General features: G+C 38.1%; 1 protein-coding gene across 2 annotated transcripts in view; it reads left to right on the plus strand.

The window, feature by feature from the left end:
* The window catches only part of HECW2 (HECT, C2 and WW domain containing E3 ubiquitin protein ligase 2), a 449194-nt gene that overhangs the window by 300353 nt on the left and 129299 nt on the right, over window positions 1–19542 (plus strand). For both annotated transcript variants that reach the window (XM_069070166.1, XM_069070167.1), the window contains 5 exons: window positions 1371–1540; window positions 3071–3213; window positions 10234–10334; window positions 11207–12553; window positions 13990–14085. In XM_069070166.1, coding sequence (XP_068926267.1) covers window positions 1371–1540; window positions 3071–3213; window positions 10234–10334; window positions 11207–12553; window positions 13990–14085 — 1857 coding nt within the window. The remainder of the gene's footprint in view (window positions 1–1370; window positions 1541–3070; window positions 3214–10233; window positions 10335–11206; window positions 12554–13989; window positions 14086–19542) is intronic.

Below are 19542 nucleotides of genomic sequence, written 5' to 3' on the forward strand. Positions count from 1 at the left end.
GGTCACAAGGCAGCATGCAACAGAGCCAGGATTTGAACCTGAGGTCCTATGACTCCATGTCTGGTAATCATTCCATTATATCAATCACTTTGCCAGCTAGGGACCATGGCACATGTTTCAGGATAGCATTAGGACAAGTACCCGTGACTCATATTGTTGTTGTTAAGTCATTTTTTTCAGTTATAACCAACTCTTCATAATCTCATTTGGAGTTTTGGGTTTGTTTTTGTTTTTTTTTGGCAAAAATACTGGAGTGATTTTCCATTTCCTTCTCTGGCTCATTTTACAAACGAAGAAACTGATGCAAACAAGGTCAAGTGATTTTTCCAGGGTCACACAGCTAAGAAAGTATCCGAGGTCAGATAGCACTCAGGTTTTTGTGCTACCTAGCTACCCATTTGACTCTTCTGATCTGACCTTAAATTCCAAGAGTGCTTCTTCAAAACACTTTTAGTGCGGCTCAGTCGTATGAATGTGTTTTCACTCTTAAACCACTATATTTTTACCAACCACAATGGGTGAAGGAAGGATCAGGAAATCTAAAGTGGCATATAAAGAAAAAAGTCTCAATTAACAAAGTATAAAATTAATGGTATGTACTAGATTCTATACTTTATAGGGCAATATATGACCTCTCAGTTACTTAAGATATTAGATGTTTTATTTGAATGATTTAGAAACATAACTGACCACTCCATGCTCTAAATTCCTTTTTATTTGAGAGAATGATATGAGTCATTCAATATATGGTGCAAACGAATATATGTTTATGGTTTTTCATCAATTCTAAGGCACTGATGCAAGTTTCCAAAGTTTCAGGATTGCTCTACTGCTTTGAACTCAGTCAACTTACTTATTCATCCCAAAGATAATCTTATTTATACCTTCTCTAAGTGTATGAATGATTGTTTTTTTTTTCTTTTTGGTATTGCTACAGAATGAGGTGGTTGTCTTTTTTGTAATAGTTTGTTTATTAAAGATTTCTCCCAGAGTAATATATTAAATGTTTGAGATCAAAATAAGGTTGCCCTGGAAATTATGATGCAGGCACACATCATCAAAAGCATTCCTAGCCTATGATGCAGGAAGTTTCAACTAAAGGCCAGACATGCTAGATCTTCCCCCAACCCGCCATTCATTGCTTCCTGTGTATCCTGTTAGGAGAACCCTCTGAAGGAATTGATGCCTTAAAGCACTCCTGTACCAACTGTCTCATTCATCTTAGTGTAATGAATTTTACATAAGTTCACTAAGCAGTTTCAAGAAAGGGATCTTGATGGATAGCTTGAATACAAATCATTGAGTTGTTTGTTCTAATGATGATATATTGATGTATGTTTTTCTTGCCCCCCCTCCCTTTTATTTTTAAGATCTTAGGGCAGTTGGGCTGAAGAAAGGAATGTTCTTTAATCCTGATCCTTACCTTAAGATGTCAATTCAGCCAGGAAAGAAGAGTAGTTTTCCTACATTTGCCCATCATGGACAGGAACGAAGGTCTACCATCATCAGTAACACAACTAATCCAATCTGGCACAGAGAGGTAATAACATAAGCCTTTTAAGTCTGTCATGCTTGATAGTTCAATAGTTTGTCAATCTGGCATCTTACTCCTTCCTTCCTTTGAATGCTTCCCACTGTGGATTACTTCTGGGAGCTGGTTTAGATTGTCAAGGATGTAGTAGTGTTTCCAGGGGCTGTATAAGAGAGGACATGAGGGAGCACTAAATTCTACGACATAGATGATACTAAGCCAAAAAGATTTCTCTCCCCTTGGGTTTTGGCTAATGGATTTGCAGATTCCTGTACACTGTAGATTTCAATTAATTAGAGAAATACAATTGACTTGATGAAGGATCATTAAGTGAGTGTTCAACTTCAGGGTAGACATATTGATATGGACAGTATTGCTAATTCTTTAGAACTGCAACATTCTGCAGTGTGGTCTTACTGTGAGCTGACTGGATGAAATTAAAGATAGGGTTTTTCCCATTAGTGCTGCCTGTAATTATAATAAGAACACACAAGTGCCTGTCTGGTCTGGAGGGCAGAAGTGAGACTATATTAGAAAGATCCCTGAGTTTTGTTACCCTTTTCAAAGTGATCCTGGACAAGTTATATGTTACCTGTGTTTCACATTCTTTTTATAGAAATCCTTTTTTTTAGTTTATTAATTAAAGTTTTCCTGAAATATCAATAACATTTATACTGTGGAAGGAACAGAACAGAAACACTGGCAGTCAGGAGCAAACATTAGTTGAGAATAGTCAGCTTTGTGGACAATTTTCATCAAGTATTCTCCTATGTTTATGGAAATCCAAAAGGATTTCATGTATTTCTATATGGAAAATGATGATGGTCAAAAGTAATTTATGGAAGTACTTATAAAGATCAAATGATCTTCAACCTTATAGAATTTTGTTCTGGGTGCTAGAGACTCTCTCCCCAACTTCTTCAGTTTAAATATGGAATTTCAATGAAGTGTAGTTTTAGTGAAAACCATAGCATTTCATTCATGGAGTGTTTCCATTTTGGTATTAATTTAAAAGAATTAGAAGACCTGGATTCAAATGTCTCCTTTATCACTTAAAACCTGTGAGACCTTGGGCAAGTCATTGAACTTCTGGGCCCCGGTTTGCTTATTTGTAAAATGAGAGAGGTGGACTAGAGAGGAGTGGACATTGATATTGTTATCAACCTGATTGATGGAAAGGATGTTGGTACTCTTAACAGAGAGGGAGGTTTAGAGGAGACATGGTTTGGGGGACACAGATAATAGGTTCCATTTAGGCACACTGAGTTTGAGATACTGATGAGATAGCCAGATGGAAAAACCCAGGAAGCAGGTGATAATGTAGGACTAGACTTGAGGAGGGAGATTGGGAATATTGTATAGATCTGGGAATCATCTGCTTAGAGACAGTAACTGAACCCAGGAGATCAAAGGAAAGAGGATATCTATGGAAGAAACGAGGACATAGGATAAAACCACGGAAGAATAGTGTTTTCTATCAAAATCCAATGTATTTGGAAATTTATCTTAAAGGTAATGTTATCCCTTTTTCCTTTTTAGAAATATTCTTTTTTTGCACTTCTTACTGATGTCTTAGAAATTGAAATTAAAGACAAATTTGCCAAGAGTCGTCCTATCATCAAGCGTTTTCTTGGGAAACTAACCATACCAGTCCAGAGGTTGCTGGAGCGTCAAGCCATTGGGTAAGCAGTTATTTTGTGGTCCTTAATAAGGTCAGTAGCTATGCCACCAGTGGAAAATTCTGCTTTTCTTACTAGCTAATAGAGATTTTCTTAGTAGTCAAATTTCTTTTCTATCCTCAATCCTTTAAACAGCATAAAATTTCCTTGCACTTACAAAATTCTGACAGCTTAAAAAAAACGTTCGACAATAATGTTTTATATATAAACTATTATTTCTCTGTAGCTTAAATTTGGTAACTCAGTCCTGTGTCAAGATATGCTTGCCAACAGGCTACATATTTAAGCAATAATTCAGAATAGAATATTTTAGTGACAAATAGTAGTACACTAGGACCCTCTTGTGATACTACCTTTTATAGGGCAATATTCTAAATAAAGTAAGGGTTACTTTATACTAATCAATTCTATACAATAGGATTTTGTTTCTTAATGACAAGATATAATATATTTTCATGTATTCAAGTGGTCTTATACAAAGAATGAATCCTGACTTGTAGTCTTGTAGTAAATTATATTTATTCAAGCAACTATACAGAATAAACTGGAAATAATCTCAGAGGGAAAGCATCAACATTAAAGGGGATCAGGAAAGGCTTGCAAAAGGTGGGATTTTAGTTGAGACTTGAAGGAAGCCAATACTGAAGGAGACATATTTACTTTTTTGCCTTTGTTCCCGTGAAAGATGTTTTCAACTAAAATGAGATTGATGCAAGTCTTCCAAATCTAAGAACCACTTTACCTGAAAAAGGCACTGATATGGGATATGCAGATACATAGTGTCCATATCCAACTACAAGTTCCATATCAACCTGAATAATGCAATGCCCTAAAACTCTATGTCCAAAGTAAATAAACAAAAAACATTGATGCCATGATAAAATCAGTAACTGAGTTCCAATATTCATCACAACTCACTGCTAATGCATGTCTAATGTAAGTTTAGTTGTATTACAGTAAACACTGTTAATAAATTAATAAAGTATTTATTAAGTGTTTACTATGATCCAGGTTTTACACTAAGCAAGACAGTCCCTGTCTTCAAGGAGCTCATATTCTAATGTGGAAAGGCAACACATAAGGGAGAGCTAAAAAGGGTTGGGGCCTGCAGGAGCTGCAGCCTAACATGGAGCAGAGAGCAAAGTGGTGTGGCCCATAGTACTAGGCCTCATTGAATTAAGAAAAAAGCTTACCTATCAAAACTGAGACATGTGGGGTCAAGTCCAGGTTACAGAAAAGGAGGAGAAGAAGGTGATGGTTCAAGTAGAGGAGGTCGGGCTAGAGTATCTGGGAAAGTGATGTGGGGGTCTGAGCTCTGGCAAGATAAAGCAAAATCTGGACTACCAGATCCAAGGGACCCAGGGTATTCATCTTATATCATAGGACAGAAGATCCCATCACAAATTCTCACCAATAAGTACAGATGAGCCCTAGATTGACATTAGGGCATACAAGCAATAATTGATGTAACTTAGTTATTATCAACAGATTCAAAAATAGAAGGAAGCTTCTGTCACTGCTGTCTGTCTATGTACTTAACATCAAAGAGAAAGAACAAATCATTAATAGAATGGTTGATCCATATGGTCAGGGGTCATGATGACCATCACATTAATCATCAAACATTTATTGGATCCCTGCTTGTGAAAGGCATTGAGTGAAATACCAAGACGCTTAGGAGGTGATCCCTGTTTTCAAAGAGCTTTTGACATCTCTGTGGAGACAAGACATACACAGAAAAAGGAGAATACCACAAGAAAGCATGTGCTATGTCACAGGAGGGGTACCAACAATAAGTGATACAAGATTTTTAGAGCAGAGGATAAGTCTAGAACCTGGCAAAGTATTTTGTATATAACTGACACTGAATAAATAATGAGTAAATGAGACCATCACTAGGGAACCAAGAAATGGGAAAGGTTTCATGGAAGAAAAGAAGTCTTAAATTCATCCTTGAAGAATCACTGATTCATATCCATGGATAAGAGAGGGGAAATTGCATGACCATGGGTGGAGTGGGAAATGCTTAATATGTACTGGAGAATAATGAGTAAACCAGATTGGCTAGAGCACAGGCTCTTAATCTGAGGTTTGCAAACTTGTTTTTTAGTTGTTGTTGTTTTAATATTTTGGTAACTGTATTTAAATATAATAATTTTCCTTTATAATCCTATGTTCTTTTATTGCTGTTGTTGAGTCATTTCAGTTGTATCTGTCTTTGTGACCCCATTTGGTGTTTCCTTGGCAAAGATACTGGAGTGGTTTGGTATTTCCTTCTCTAGCTCATTTTACAGATGAGGAAACAGAGTTAAGTGATTTGCACAGGGTCACACAGCTAGGAAGTATCTGAGGACAGATTTGAATTCAGGAACATGAGTCTTCCTGACTCTATACTCAGCACTCTGTCTACTGTACCACCTAACTGCCCCATGTTCTTTTATTTTATGTGTTTAAAAATATTATTCAGAGAAGGGGTCCATAAGCTTTACTAGAAGGTCCAATGGGTACATCACACAAAAAAAGAGTTCAGAACCTCTAGAGTAGAGAAGAGAGAACAGCTGACCATATGTTTGGAAGTATAGTCTGAGCCTAGATTACACCTTTAATATTAGACAGTAGAATTTGTATTGTATTTTGTACATTTGATGGGGAGCCATTGAAGGATTTTGAAGAGTGACAGTTAAAGTAGATATCAATCTGGCCACAAATTTACAGGATGAATTTGAGGAAGCAGAAAGAAGAGGAATGAAAATCAAAAAAGAAATTGTTGCAGTAGTTCAGGTAAAGTGATAAAGACTTGGACTAGGACATAAACAGTGGAAATTAAAAGGGAAGAGATGGTTAAAAGGCAGCAACAGTTAGATTGGCAGGGCTTAGTGGAACAAGAGAGGAGCTGAAAGTGATTCTGAGATTTCAAGCATGGATGACCCAGAAAATGTTGGTGGTGTTAGGAGAGTTGGAGAGGTATGGAAAGGGAAATGATTTTAGAAGAAGATCAGTTCAGTTTTAGAAATACTGATTTGAAGGGGATTGAGTAGGGGATGAACTCAATTTCTCAGTCAAGTCAGAAGTGATGTCATCTGCTGAGGGGAAGGTAGGAGTGGGTGCTGTAGGGGACTCAAGGACAGAAATGAAGGTTTCGAATAGCCTTGCCAGAGAGTGTCCATTAGAGAAGAATGAAAGGATTGTTGGGCATTTGTAAGAGCAAATAATATACATCAGTAGTGGACCAGTAGTACATTTGTGTGACTTCCTCAAATGGTCATCAGTAAGAAAAGAGAAGCATTTGGTGTCGGTGACCCAGGCTTGGGATTTTGTAAGTCCTCAGCACTGCTAGAACAAGGTGACTAGAGGTGCAAAGGTAAAAGACAATGAGTAGTTGAACTGGTCAACTGTGATACTGACATGGTGAAAGGAAGAATATGATTCCAGAGGAGGTTTGATGGACTGTAATAATAGGAAGAAATAGGGAAAATCAAAATCATAATGAGGACAAAACACAAATTTGTGAAGATCTAGTTAAAGGGAAAAATAGAAAAGGAAATTATGACCATTTAGGGGAATTTAAGTCTTTAAGATAAAGAATAATCACTCAGCAATGAGCTATTATGGGATATAAAGAATGACCTGTGTGTAGCTGAGATTGAAGGAAGTTATAGGTCATGAGAGCTGAGGATGTCATGAACTGGGAGACTGAGTTGTTTGAGAGGACATCGGTGTTTATGCTAATGTCCCATTATATCATAGGATCATCAGTTCACGAGGGACCACAGAAGCCATCTAGACCAATCTTCTAATTTTACAGCTTAGGAAACTGAGATCTGGGGAAGGTTATGATTTGCCAACACATGTAGTAGGGTTCAAACCCATGTCTTTTGACTCCAGAACCAATGCTATTTCCAATATACTGTGTTCTATGAGGACTGGGCTTGGTTTGGAGAAGACACAAGAGGCAGAAATTGAATTCTTTAAAGAAATAAGGGAGAATGACCGAGAGGCTGATCACTGAGTACACAAATTCTAAAAAGTTAGTATAGATATGTGGAATGAACCTCAAAAGAGGAGATGTTACTGAGTGATGGTACTGGAAGTGGCTATTAGGAGCAAAGATGTGCTAGGGACCTGAGAAGAAGGACTACCCAGGACTGGAGAGGATGGACAAGGATACAATCGGAATAGAAAGTCTGAGGTTCAGTAGCTCTTTCTCATATCTATGGCAGCAAGTTGAGAAAAGTTCACCCAAGTCATTGTTCTGACTGATCCCCTATTTTTACTACATGTTGTCCTTGGTTAATCACTCCATTGCCAGAGATAGATATTATTGCCTTTCACGGTCTTCTTGAGTCTGGCAAAGCTATAGGTATGTCAGCTTTCATAGAGTTGACTCTCAACTTTATGTTTGAAAGTATAGTCTGAGCCAAAATGGTGCCTTTAACATCAGTCAGTGAATTTGGGATTGTTTTTTTGCAGTCAATGGGGAACCATTGAAGGATTTTTAAAGAAAGAGTGATGACTAAAGTAGATATCAGTCTGGCTGAAATCTTACAGGAAGAATTTGAGGAAGCAGAAAAAAAGAGGAATGGAGATCAAGAAAGAAACTGTTGCAGTAGTTCAAGTAAGGTCCAACTTTCCTGGACCTCAGTTTCCTCAGCTGTAAAATAAGAAGATTGGTCTAGATGGCTTCTGTGGTCCCTCATAAGTCTAGATCAATGATCCTACAATATAATGGCACTTCACTATGAATAATGATGGCCTCTCAAACAACTCAGTTTCCCAGTTCCCTGATGGCCTCAACTCTCATGCCCTATAACTTCATTTGATTTCTTGGGTATTGAAACCTCTAACTATGACAGATGAACTTTTGTCTAGGTTGTCATAAATTCTAAACTAATCAAATTTTCATGTCCAGGATAACTTCTCAATTTCATCTATTTCCCAAACAGAGAAATCCATTTTGTTTCCTTCAGCAAAATGATTCTGGCTGTCGCCTAATTTTTCTCTAAAGCTTTCCCTTTTTGTTGCATTGAATTCTTCCAATTACATCAAAAGAGAGACTCAGTTAAATGCCACTATGTTTTATAATACCTCTCTTTGAAACCAGATAATCTTCCTTTTAGCAAAAATGAATGGTACCTCAACCATTTCAGGTAGTGGATGAATTTGGGTGGAGGATGGTGGAAAGGAGTGCATGCACCATAAAATTAAAACTATAAATCATGAGTCTATGAACCCAGCAGGTTCTCTCTACAGAAGTCTTTCTTTGCTTAATGAAAAATCTAATCATTCTGTGGCCCCCTGTTACAATGAGAGCTTCTTCTCTAAGATTGAACCTACGATTTCATATGACAGTGGTGGTTCTCAAGTCAAGAAGAACTGGGTTCAAATGTGGCCTCAGTTACTAGCTGTGTGATCCTAGGAAAATCACTTCACCTCCGTCTACCTCAATTTCTTCATCTGTAAAATGGCAGTGATATAAACACATACCACTCAGGGTTATTGTGAGGGTCAAATAATATTTGTAAAGCAATTTGCAAACCTTAAAGTGTTATATAAATGCTATTATTATTATTAATTATTATTATTATGCATTTGGTAGCCAGGCCCATCACAAATAATAGAGAGGTCAGTATAGAGGTCAGAGGTAGGAAGATTCTTTACCACCTGACCCAGACACTCACTACCCAGAATTCTCTGCTGTAGTATTCCCCACATTCTTGCCTCCCTTTCTAACTCTGCACCAATCAATAAATGTTAGGTAAATGTCCGTTATCATTACTATTGACTAAAGTTCTGCATAGGGAAAAAGACTTTAAGGAACAATTAAAAATACCATTAATCAGTTAGTTTTAGGTAAGTTCTTTAATGTAGCCCAAATGATACATGGCTCTATTTGTTCACTTTTTTCCTCTTTAGCATTATCCATTAGAGGGCAGTATGAGAGCAGAAATGCTTATAATTTGGTAGGATGAGAGTTTATTGACCATTTTCTTTGCTTAAGAATAAGCTGAGTCTAAAATAAAAGTTCCCTATTTGTAGCACAGAGCTGGTATGAATATATGGGACTTGGATGTTGAAGAATCATAGAAGTGGAAAATAATATTGAATCCAACCTACTTATTTTACAGATGATGAATCAAAATTGTTAATGCCTTCCCTCCTAAAATACCTTGTAGTTAAGTTATCTGTGTACACTTATACAAGGTTTCCCAAAAGTTTTTGTGTAGATTAAAGCTTACAACTGCATTAAGACTTTTGGGACATAGTGCATCTGTATGTCATGTCTTAGAATTTAAGCCCCCAAGAGTTGGGATATTTTATGCTATGTATTTCTCTCCATAATACGTAGCACAGTACCTGACACATAGGAATTGTTTAGTAAATGCTTGCTTGGTAGATTGATTCGTTAAGTAAGGCATTGGTTAAATAAAGTTGTTAAGTAAGGGATTTTTTTCTATGATCCCAGAATTTATTAACAATGAATTCTCTGGCTTCTAGTCCAATGATCTTTCCATTCTGCCACCCAGATTGTGCCATATAAGATATAATCATTTTTAATTTTTTCCTTATTGAATATATGGAGTGTTAAAGTAATATTAGCCAGGCACATTCTCATTTTATAATATACTAAAAAACTAAAACCTTCACAGTTTTGCAGCTAGCAGTTTTCAGCAGACCTTACCAATACTTAACTAGCAGTAGGGAAATAATCTATTATTTTTCTAAGGAAATGCCATATTCGTGCTGTGTTGTATTTTCTATTTTTATCAACAATTTCTCTTGTCCACAACATGATTTTCTTTTAGCCTTTCAATTTGAAACTCAGTGATAACACATAAAAAAATCTGATAGTACTGTAGTCACATATACCAGTCTTTGAACCTTTGATTTATGAACACATGACTCTAAAAATGTTAGGGGAAACAGTCTAAATATTATAGAATTTGAGGTATAACTTATAGTAGGAGAGTAAAAGATCCTGAAAAACACCATTAGTTTCTTTTTCCTTGTTTGTTTGTTTTGCAGTGATCAAATGCTCAGCTACAACCTTGGCAGAAGGCTCCCAGCTGACCATGTGAGTGGGTATCTCCAATTCAAAGTTGAGATTACATCTTCTATTCATGAAGGTGAGGTATCTGTGTGGGTAAATGGCTATTAGAGGAAACGTTTGAGTTTCTTTAAAGTATCCTTTTGTGTATTTGTGCAGTTCCATCAAAGAAAGGGAGCTGTCAGAAGAAATTAACTACTGACATTACCAAGGCGTATGTTAAAATCCACTTCACAAAAGCATCTGGGTCATGCCTGTCTTCTGAAATCAGGATGTAGTTTTTCCAATGATATTTCAAATGTCAAATATCAGCTGTCTTATCAACCTGCCTTGACATATACTAAGTGAATTTAGTATGTAGGAAAACCTTTACAACTCATTAATGATGAGAAGAGTCCCCAATGAGATGGTCAAATGTTCCCATTAACATATATGGCCAATGTAAATGGTAAGAAAAATTAAATTTTTATGACTATTCAATCTTCTTCTATTGGGCAAGATTTAATTTATGAACCCCCCACAAAGTGCTAATAGTCACCCTCAGTATTTTAATTCCATTGCCAAGTACATTGTCTCTACTTTTCATGGACTCCCAAATGCTAAAGGGGTTGCTTTAGGAGTAGTTTCTTCTGTGGTCTTCCTTTTGTATTAAAGGGCCAACTAGGAAGTCTTAGACATTGTATTCTGTAAAGTATGAGATGTCATTATGTCTTTTACTCCTGATCTAGAGTTGATTTTTGTTTATATGTTTGTGCAAACTAAGGGGAAACAAGCTGGTCCTAAGAGTTTAATGAATTGTCTATGAGAACAGACTTTGTGGGCTTTCCTCCTCCATTGATTCTTTAATTAAACTGAATTCAATAAAGGTTACTTGAGTTCTGCTGACATGCCCTGTGATTAGGGCAAACTAATTCCTTATATTTACTCTCCAAATGTTGTGTTTCTATTTAGATGCTTCGCCAGAAGCAGTTGGCACCATCCTTGGAGTGAATTCTGTGAACGGAGACCTGGGGAGTCCCTCTGATGATGAGGACATGCCAGGGGGACATCACGACTCCCCTCCAGTCTGTTCTAATGGTCCAGTCTCTGAGGAAAGTGCTCCAGATGGCACTCCAAAGCATTCCTTTAGGACTAGCTCTACTATGGAAATAGACCCAGAGGAACTAACCTCTAGTTCTTCCAGGACCTCCCCACCCAGAGGACGGCAGGATTCACTGAATGATTATCTAGATGCCATTGAACACAATGGTCATTCCAGGCCTGGGACATCTGCCTGTGCTGAGAGGTCCCTTGGAGCTTCTCCCAAACTAAGGAGTAGTTTCCCCACTGATACCAGACTCAATGCCATGCTTCATATTGACTCTGATGAAGAGGATCATGAGTTTCAGCAAGATCTAGGCTATCCTTCTTCCTTGGAAGAGGAAGGGGGATTAGTAATGTTTAGTAGTGCTTCACGAACTGAAGAAGTGAGCTCAATGAGTCAGGCAAAACCAGAAACCAACCCTGCCGAGGGGGAGGAAGCTCCAGCCCTTGAAGCTGCTTCTGTGGAGAATAAGCAGGTGGAGGAACTTCCAGAGGTTCCTGACAGCTCTTCAGTTTCAGATGCAGCTGTAGAAGAAGGAGAAAATGGCCAGGAACCTCAGTCAAGTGCAGAACAGGGCAATGGTGAATTGTGTGACTCTCAAGAGGGTGACCAGCCTACCAGTGAGAGAGACCCAGGAAATTCAGAGATGCCAGGAGAGAACAGAAGGGCCATTAGCGAAACGGAGTCTATTGACCAAGGCTCTGAACCTTCCCAGGTATCATCTGAAACAGAGCCCAGCGACCCTGCCCGGACGGAGAGCGTCAGTGAGGCCAGTACCAGGCCTGAGGGAGAGAGCGATGTGGAAGGGGCTGATAGTTCCTGCAATGAGAGCGTTACCACACAACTGTCTTCGGTGGATACCAGGTGCTCTTCTCTGGAGAGTGCCCGGTTTCCTGAAACTCCAGCCTTTTCATCGCAGGAAGAAGAAGAAGGAGCCTGTGCTTCATCACCAGCCAACAGTGGGCCTGCTGTAGGGTCACAAGATTCTGTATGCACCCCTGGGTCTTTGCCTGTGGTAAGGGTACCCAGTGGTCAGGAGGAAGGGCAGGTGGCAGAAATGCCGGCCATACCTGATGGAGAGGACATGGGGGAAATCTGGCAGAGGAGGAATAGTCTTCAGGCTACTGCAGAGAATGAGTCACATGAAGAAGACACCGGAGACACCCAAGAAGCTTGTGAGGGGGCCACTGCTCAGGCTGAAGGAGCTACTGGAGGTAACAATAATGGAAAAAAAACAGGGGCAGATGATTTTCAAATGCTGTTAGTGGAACTATTGGGTAATTAGTAAAATTTTCACTGAAATATATCCACTCAGAGAATCCTTTCCTCTTAAATTTATTTTTTGCAAGTAGTTTGCCTATTATTGTTGACTTTAAAAGGCTAATGGTTGTTCATAGGACATATACATACATACATATATATGACATAAAAGATAGGACTAAAGCAGCATAGTATTTATTTCAATATGTTACTTCTGATTTGTGATGTTTCAGTAAAAAAAAAAATTACCTCACTGCTTTCCCTCTCTTCTCCCACACACCTTAATAAATAATCTCCATAAATTGTTTTGGACACAGTTTATCATCCCATGACCAGTCAATGATAAACTTCTCTAAACTGACCTGGCAGGCACACAGTCCCTTGTCAGACTCATGCTCAAAAGCCCTTCCAACTGGTAGGACTGGAAGGCGATCATGGGTCACTAGGGTAGCCTTTGAGAACTCAGGGTTATCTATACTACAATGATACTTTGAAATATATAGTGGCTATGTATAGAGAAATTTCCCCCAAATGGTTAGGAATTTCTTAGTCTGTCAAAGGAAATTCTCAAGTCATACCATATGCAATGGTTTTAATTAGGAGGAAGACAGTATATTATGGGGATTGAGGGGGGCAGGGGGGCACAGGGAGGGTTTAATCTGAAACAAACAGCCTGGTTACAATAGTAGTGTAATTAGTCCTCAGAGCCTTTCAAGAACCATGAAGTTATCTCTTTGTAAAAATATGGCCTTGGAAATGAAAGCCTAAGCATGTGCTTTGCATAAAATATTTCTCTGTTTCTTGCCACCTGCAGCACAAGAAATGTCAGCCAGATTGCTGAGCATGATTACACTTGAAGAATAAATAATGCTAGTATGTTGGCCAAAAGGCAATTTAAGACCTCAGTTTGCAAATAAAATTTTGGCTTTCCCAAAAGCAAAAGTAGAATAGGACATTTCTAAATGTTCTATTATTGATAGATTAGAAAAATCAAAGGAAAACTTTCATCAGATGTCTAAAATAGCAAAAGTCTACTCTACCTTGGCTTTTTTCCTAGGAAAAGGTAGCTTATATTGAAGTTTATTTGATTCCTACCTAAATGATTCACCTCGTTCCTTCTTCCACTTCTATTCACTCTGTGTTAAGAATTATGGTTTTAAAGCTTCTCAAAGTGTTGGGATAGAGGCCTGTCTTTGGGTGATGGGAGGTGGCGCATGTGCATGTCTCTGTAGGGTCACTTCTACTTTATAAGCATGCAGATCTGTTTACCCAAGTCTGTATCTAGGAGATAAAATTAGAGGGAGGAAAAAAAATCAAGTACATTTTACAGGGTATTTCAGCACTGAAAGGAAAAGATAATACCCAGATAACTTTTTACCTTTAATCCTAGGTTCTCAAGCCAACGGCCACCAGCCATTGCGATCGCTACCGTCAGTACGTCAGGATGTTAGCCGATACCAGAGGGTGGACGAGGCTCTGCCACCAAGTGAGGACCTGTTAACTAAAGGGCTCACCTTTTAATCAAAGGGTTCAAGGTAGAAGCAGCTGCAAGGATAACATAACAGGGTAGACCTGTACATGTGATCTCAGACACCGCTTCAGGGGGCCCTAAGCTCAGAGAAAGAAGCAGGGTATTTACTATTGAGATAAAGGCTAGGACTTGAAGCTTTTCTTGCAATGTGAGTGCCGAGTGAATAATAATGTAGTGATTCTGAACTGAACAGATGGAGGCGGTCTGGACATTTGGAAGAGAATGGAAATCTGTTCTTTTTCTTGGATGCTTAATGAAGTTTGTTAGCCTCCAAATAATGTTATATAATTTTTCCTAGGGAGATGTAGACTCATTCCAGCTTTAAATCTATGACCCATTCTGGGCCACAGTAATGAATGATAGGTAGCAAGTGAAACTAGGACTTTGAAATGGGACCTTTTGTTATTGTTATTGTTGTTTTCATTATGGAGAGGAATAAGAAATACTTACAGCATAAAGGAAAGATGGTTGAGATATATGGATGCTGGGAAGTGGTAACACAAACTACATTTTCGCAGTGAATGAGTGAATGAGGCCCATGGTAACCATAATCCAGATAGAATTTAATACACTATTAAAACTCCTGGGGCTCATTAGGGGAATGGAATTGTGTAAGGACAAAACATTATCACTGAACATTTAGGAAGGAATTTTAAAAGTACCACCAGCAAAGTTCTAGTTCAGCAAACATTGCTTCTCTAAAAATACAGTGACCAACCCCTTTATCTTCTGTGCTTTCTCTTCTGATGAATCAGCCTCTCTCCTTACCCTGCTTTCCATGTGTTTTTGGCAGGAGGGCGATGATCTCAAATCTCTGCTATTTAAAAACAAAAGGAAAAAATAGATTAAAATGTAAAAAAAGGAACAAAAGGCAACAGGCTAGCACCATACCATGTGACACATGTTTAAACAGACACTTGGATAGATGCTGTGTGTGTACTGTCTAGACAAAAGATGAATAGTGCCATATGAACTCTATCAAGGCATGAAAAATTTGACTATGCTTGCATTTGAAGTAGTGAACAAAGCTTGTATGTTATCATTACTTTAGGTTATTTATTATTCATAGCAATGGAAATTTCCTTGATATCAACTTGGAAGAGTTTTGTATTCTTTTTAAATAACTATTCTCTTACCTCTCCTCCCCTTCCTTCTTTCCCCTCTTCTCTTTTCCTTTTTCCTCGCCTCTCTCTTCTCTTGTCCTCTTTTCTCCACAAAATACTAGTTTAATGCCTTAAACTATTGTCTTTAATGGCAAATGGAAAATTTTTTTCCTTATTGTTTACATTGAAAAAGAAAAAATATATTCCTGAGTGATTTATGGATGCAATTTCAGAACAAGATAAATTAGAACATCAGGAAACAATCTTTTAGTTTTGTTTTGTTTTGTGTTTTGTACATGGATTTTTAAGTCGGATTAATAAGTAACTCTAGTTACCATAACCTCGATACAATAAGGATAGGGTACAGTGAATGGAGTGCTGGACCTGGAGTTAGGAAGACCTGAATTCAAATTTTGCCTCTGGCACTTACTAGTTAACTCTATGACCCTAAATAAGCAGACAAGTCACTTAACTTCTGTCTGCCTTGGCTTCCTCATCTATAAAACAGGAATAATAACATCCCTCACCTCTCAGGGTTATTGTGAGGGTCAAATCAAATATTTGTAAAGTACTTTGTAAACCTTAAAGTACTAAGTAAATATTAGCTATTCTAATTATTATTATGTAGATAACTGATATCCTCTTAGCCAAATCTGACATTTGTAATTTTTATCCTTGTGGTTTTCAAAGTCTGCCACGCTATAAAGATTGTATTAAGTGTAACATATCATAAGACCAGAGTTGGGGTTGAGGGGCAGAAAACCTTAGAAATTTAGTCCAACCTCTTCGTTTTAGAAATAAGGAAATTTTGACCTGAAGAGGTAAAAATGCCTTGTTCTAGGTCATATTAGCAGTAAGTGGTAGAAATGGAACTCTAAGCTAGGTCAGCTGACCCTAGATACAGTGTTCTTTCCTCTGAAACATACTAGAAAGGAAAGATTCTATTACCTGACTCATTTGGAGGGATTCTTTTCTAACAAAATGTCAGTTACTTTTATTAGCTTTAAGTAAAGTTAAAAAGAAGAAAATAGCTTAGACCTCAAAGGGGAACAATTTTGGCTAATTATGAGTAAAGATTTTTTATTAATTCATATTGTTGGAGCCTAGGCATCATGTGAATTTGTGAAATTTTGTGTCTTTCAGGAATAGGTAGATCTGGGAAAGGGGCATGATATAGGTAGTTTCCTTAAAGTCCCACATGTCCAGGGTCAGGAGCACAATTCAAAATACTTTTAAAAATGATTTCTTTAAATGAGAGTGAGCCCTTAAAATCTTTAAAATGACTTTTTATAAATGTACCCATTTTTAATACTAGTGACACAGTGAATAGAATACCAGTCTGGAAGTTTCTTCTTCTTGAATTCAAATCTGGCCTCAGACACTTACTAGCTATATAACCCTAGGCAAGTCACTTAACCCTGTTTGCCTCAGTTTCCTCATCTGTAAAATGAGTGGAAAACCCCAAATGGAGTCACAAAGAGTCAGACATGACTGAAAAATGACTGAACAACAACAAATGTTTGATGCTAGTGAATTCTCTGCAAACCTGGCAGTGGTGATGGTTATTCATTTTGTGAGGTAATGTGTTAGAAAAAAACCTCTAAGATTTTTGTGAATAGTCGGTATAAACATTTTATTAAGCACTTACTGTGTGCCAGGCACTGTGCTGAGCACCAGGAATACAACCACGTAAGAGGTATGATTTTCAAATCAATGCTCTATCTCAGTTTTAAGTATGTTGCATATTGTAGTTTGAGTATATCTATTTCCATTAAACTCTTTCCTCTTTTTACTCACATGGTTTCTTTTACCCCCATCAAGTTTTTTTCTGTCTGCTTTCATCATTTGACTGTTCTTGCTAACTCTGTTCTGTCCTCCCCAATGAATTTTCTCCCTTCTCCTACTTGGCCAGTCCCACTAGCATGACTAACCATTTCTTCCAACTCCAGCCTTACCATTATGTACCACCTTAAGGAGATCCTGAGAGGCTCAGATTAAGATATCAGCAATTATGTTTGCTTGCCAGTATTGGATGTCAGTTTATTAGTATTACCTGATCTGAAATTAAAAAGGGAAGTACCAGGGTTGATGGATGAAGGTAAATGAAGATAGTGTATTTCCCTTTTAAATGCTTATCTAGAAGCAGAGTGTTAACTTGAACTACTTTTTTTACAAAAAATATTTTATAGTCTTGTAAGCCTCTTTGATTATAGGGCAGACTTCAACTTAACAAAATTTCTTAAGGCATTCAAGCTTCTATAGCATGGCCCTTGAAGTCCATGCCCCCAGACTCCATTATGACTGAAAGTGTGTTTAATATATTGTTTGTCCTTTGTTCTGGAAGAGGACCAATGACATAAGGAGGGTTATATCTTGAATTGCAATTCACTTAGATTTAAGTGAGGCAGAGCTGGGAAGAGTCTCACTCTCTCCTTCAGGGTCATCTGAGTCCAGTGGCAAGATACAAACAACTGGAGATAACCCCAGATGCAGTGGGAGACCTTGGCCTTTTTAAAAAAACTAAGGTCTTTCCCAGGTCTCAGTTTGCCTGAGTCAACGCCCTTTTAGATATTTAAGGCTAGGTAAGAAATTGGATAAAAAAATGGCCTAGTTCGCCTACTTGAAAAAAAAAAATTAAACTGGGAGGGGAAGACCCTTAGAGTTTCTGGCCAGAACAGAAACAATTGCTATGTGCACCCATTCTGAGCCATCAAAACCCAAACAATGACCAAGTGAGACTTGTATTGGGACCCGTTGTTGACCAATCAGTGAGAGCCAGAGTGATTTGGGTTTAAGGGTTGTCAGGTAATTTCCATTTGAATTCCAATGGGCTTTATCAAGGCCTGGTTTTCCTGTGCTGTATTTAAACAGATCCATTGTCTAACTAGTCAAATATATACCGCAAGACATGGATCCAACACAGATATCAATCAATTCTCTAAGTTGAAGGAGAATTACTATGGCAGTTTTGTAAGACTCCATTGTCTGAGTCTGAGATCTGAGAGAAATTCCTAAGTAGGGAGTACCCAGACAGCCAGTTTTCTATAAAAGGTTGCTATCAGCCCACTCTCTAGTGGTGGCTGGTGGCACAAGTGAATAGAGTGCTGGACTTGGAGTCAGGAAGATGTGAGTTCAGATCCCTCCTCAGATGCTTGCTAGCAGTGTGATCTCCAGCAAGTCACAACCTCTTCCTGCCTCAGTTTTCTCAACCATAATTGAGGATAATAATAACATCTCACTCCCTGGGTTGTTGTGAGGATCAAATGAAGCTTTACAAATGAGTTTGTCAAGCACTTGGCACAGTGCCTGACATATGTTAGGCACTTAATAAATGCTTATTTCCTTCTTTCCTTCCTTCACTCCCTGCTGTCACAATCGATGATGCTTGATATCTCAGAACTTCTATGGGAAAGTGCTGATCACCATGATGCACTAACTTACCCCCTCCCCTTTTTTTACACTTACAGGAAAATCACTTCCTTGTCCCCTTGTCCAAAGTTTACATGCTAACATGTAGCTGGGTAAGACCCTGAAGAGTTCACAACAGTTCCCGAAAGATTTTTTAACTCATGCTTTCAAGAGTTCATTTTCTACTTGAACGTGCTACTGCTTGTGGTTCTATTTCCTTGTTTGGCTATGCAGTCGCTTGGTATCTTGCTACTTAAAGCAGTTTTTTCCCTCCTGCTCTCCACTTCCTTGTATCAGGTATGAAATGTCAAACTTTGACTCATAGCAAGCTGAGAAGATAGTCTACCATTTTGGTCTCAAAAATCTTATCCTACTTCTGACCTTGAATAGAGATATTGGTGCCTATGAGTTTATGAGCCACTTCAATTCGACAAACATGTATTTACTTCCAACTACTGTTTGAAAGATGTCCTAATGGTTCCTAGAATATAAGGAAGCTTCAGGTTTACATGCTATACCACCATCTAGTACTTCACAGTGAAATTGCTGGAGGGGATTCTCTAATCTGAGTGTGGGGAGAGTAAGAATTGCCTTCTCATTCTGAAAGCTGGTGACTAGAGACAGTGCAGGTCCAGGGAAGCCACTAAAATGTTGTTATAGAGACAAATGTTTAGTTTGGGTGTATCACAAAAACAGGGATAGAAAAAATGGGCAAGCTCATTTCCTTCTGGGAATTTGTTTTGGCTTTTAATGTATCTATCCTGAACTTATTTTAAACAGTGTTGGCCATATGTACTGCTGTATTTCTGTAGATGACTTCTGTTACTTACGATATAAATATTCATTCTTCTCTGAGTTGGTAGGATTCAAATAACTTTCAAATCAGGTGCCATCTTGAAAG

This window comes from Petaurus breviceps, unplaced genomic scaffold (genome assembly GCF_028583685.1).
Source record: "Petaurus breviceps papuanus isolate PSGF00001 unplaced genomic scaffold, PetGlider_PUasm1.0 90804, whole genome shotgun sequence".
In the NCBI taxonomy this organism is placed as follows: Eukaryota; Metazoa; Chordata; class Mammalia; order Diprotodontia; family Petauridae; genus Petaurus; species Petaurus breviceps.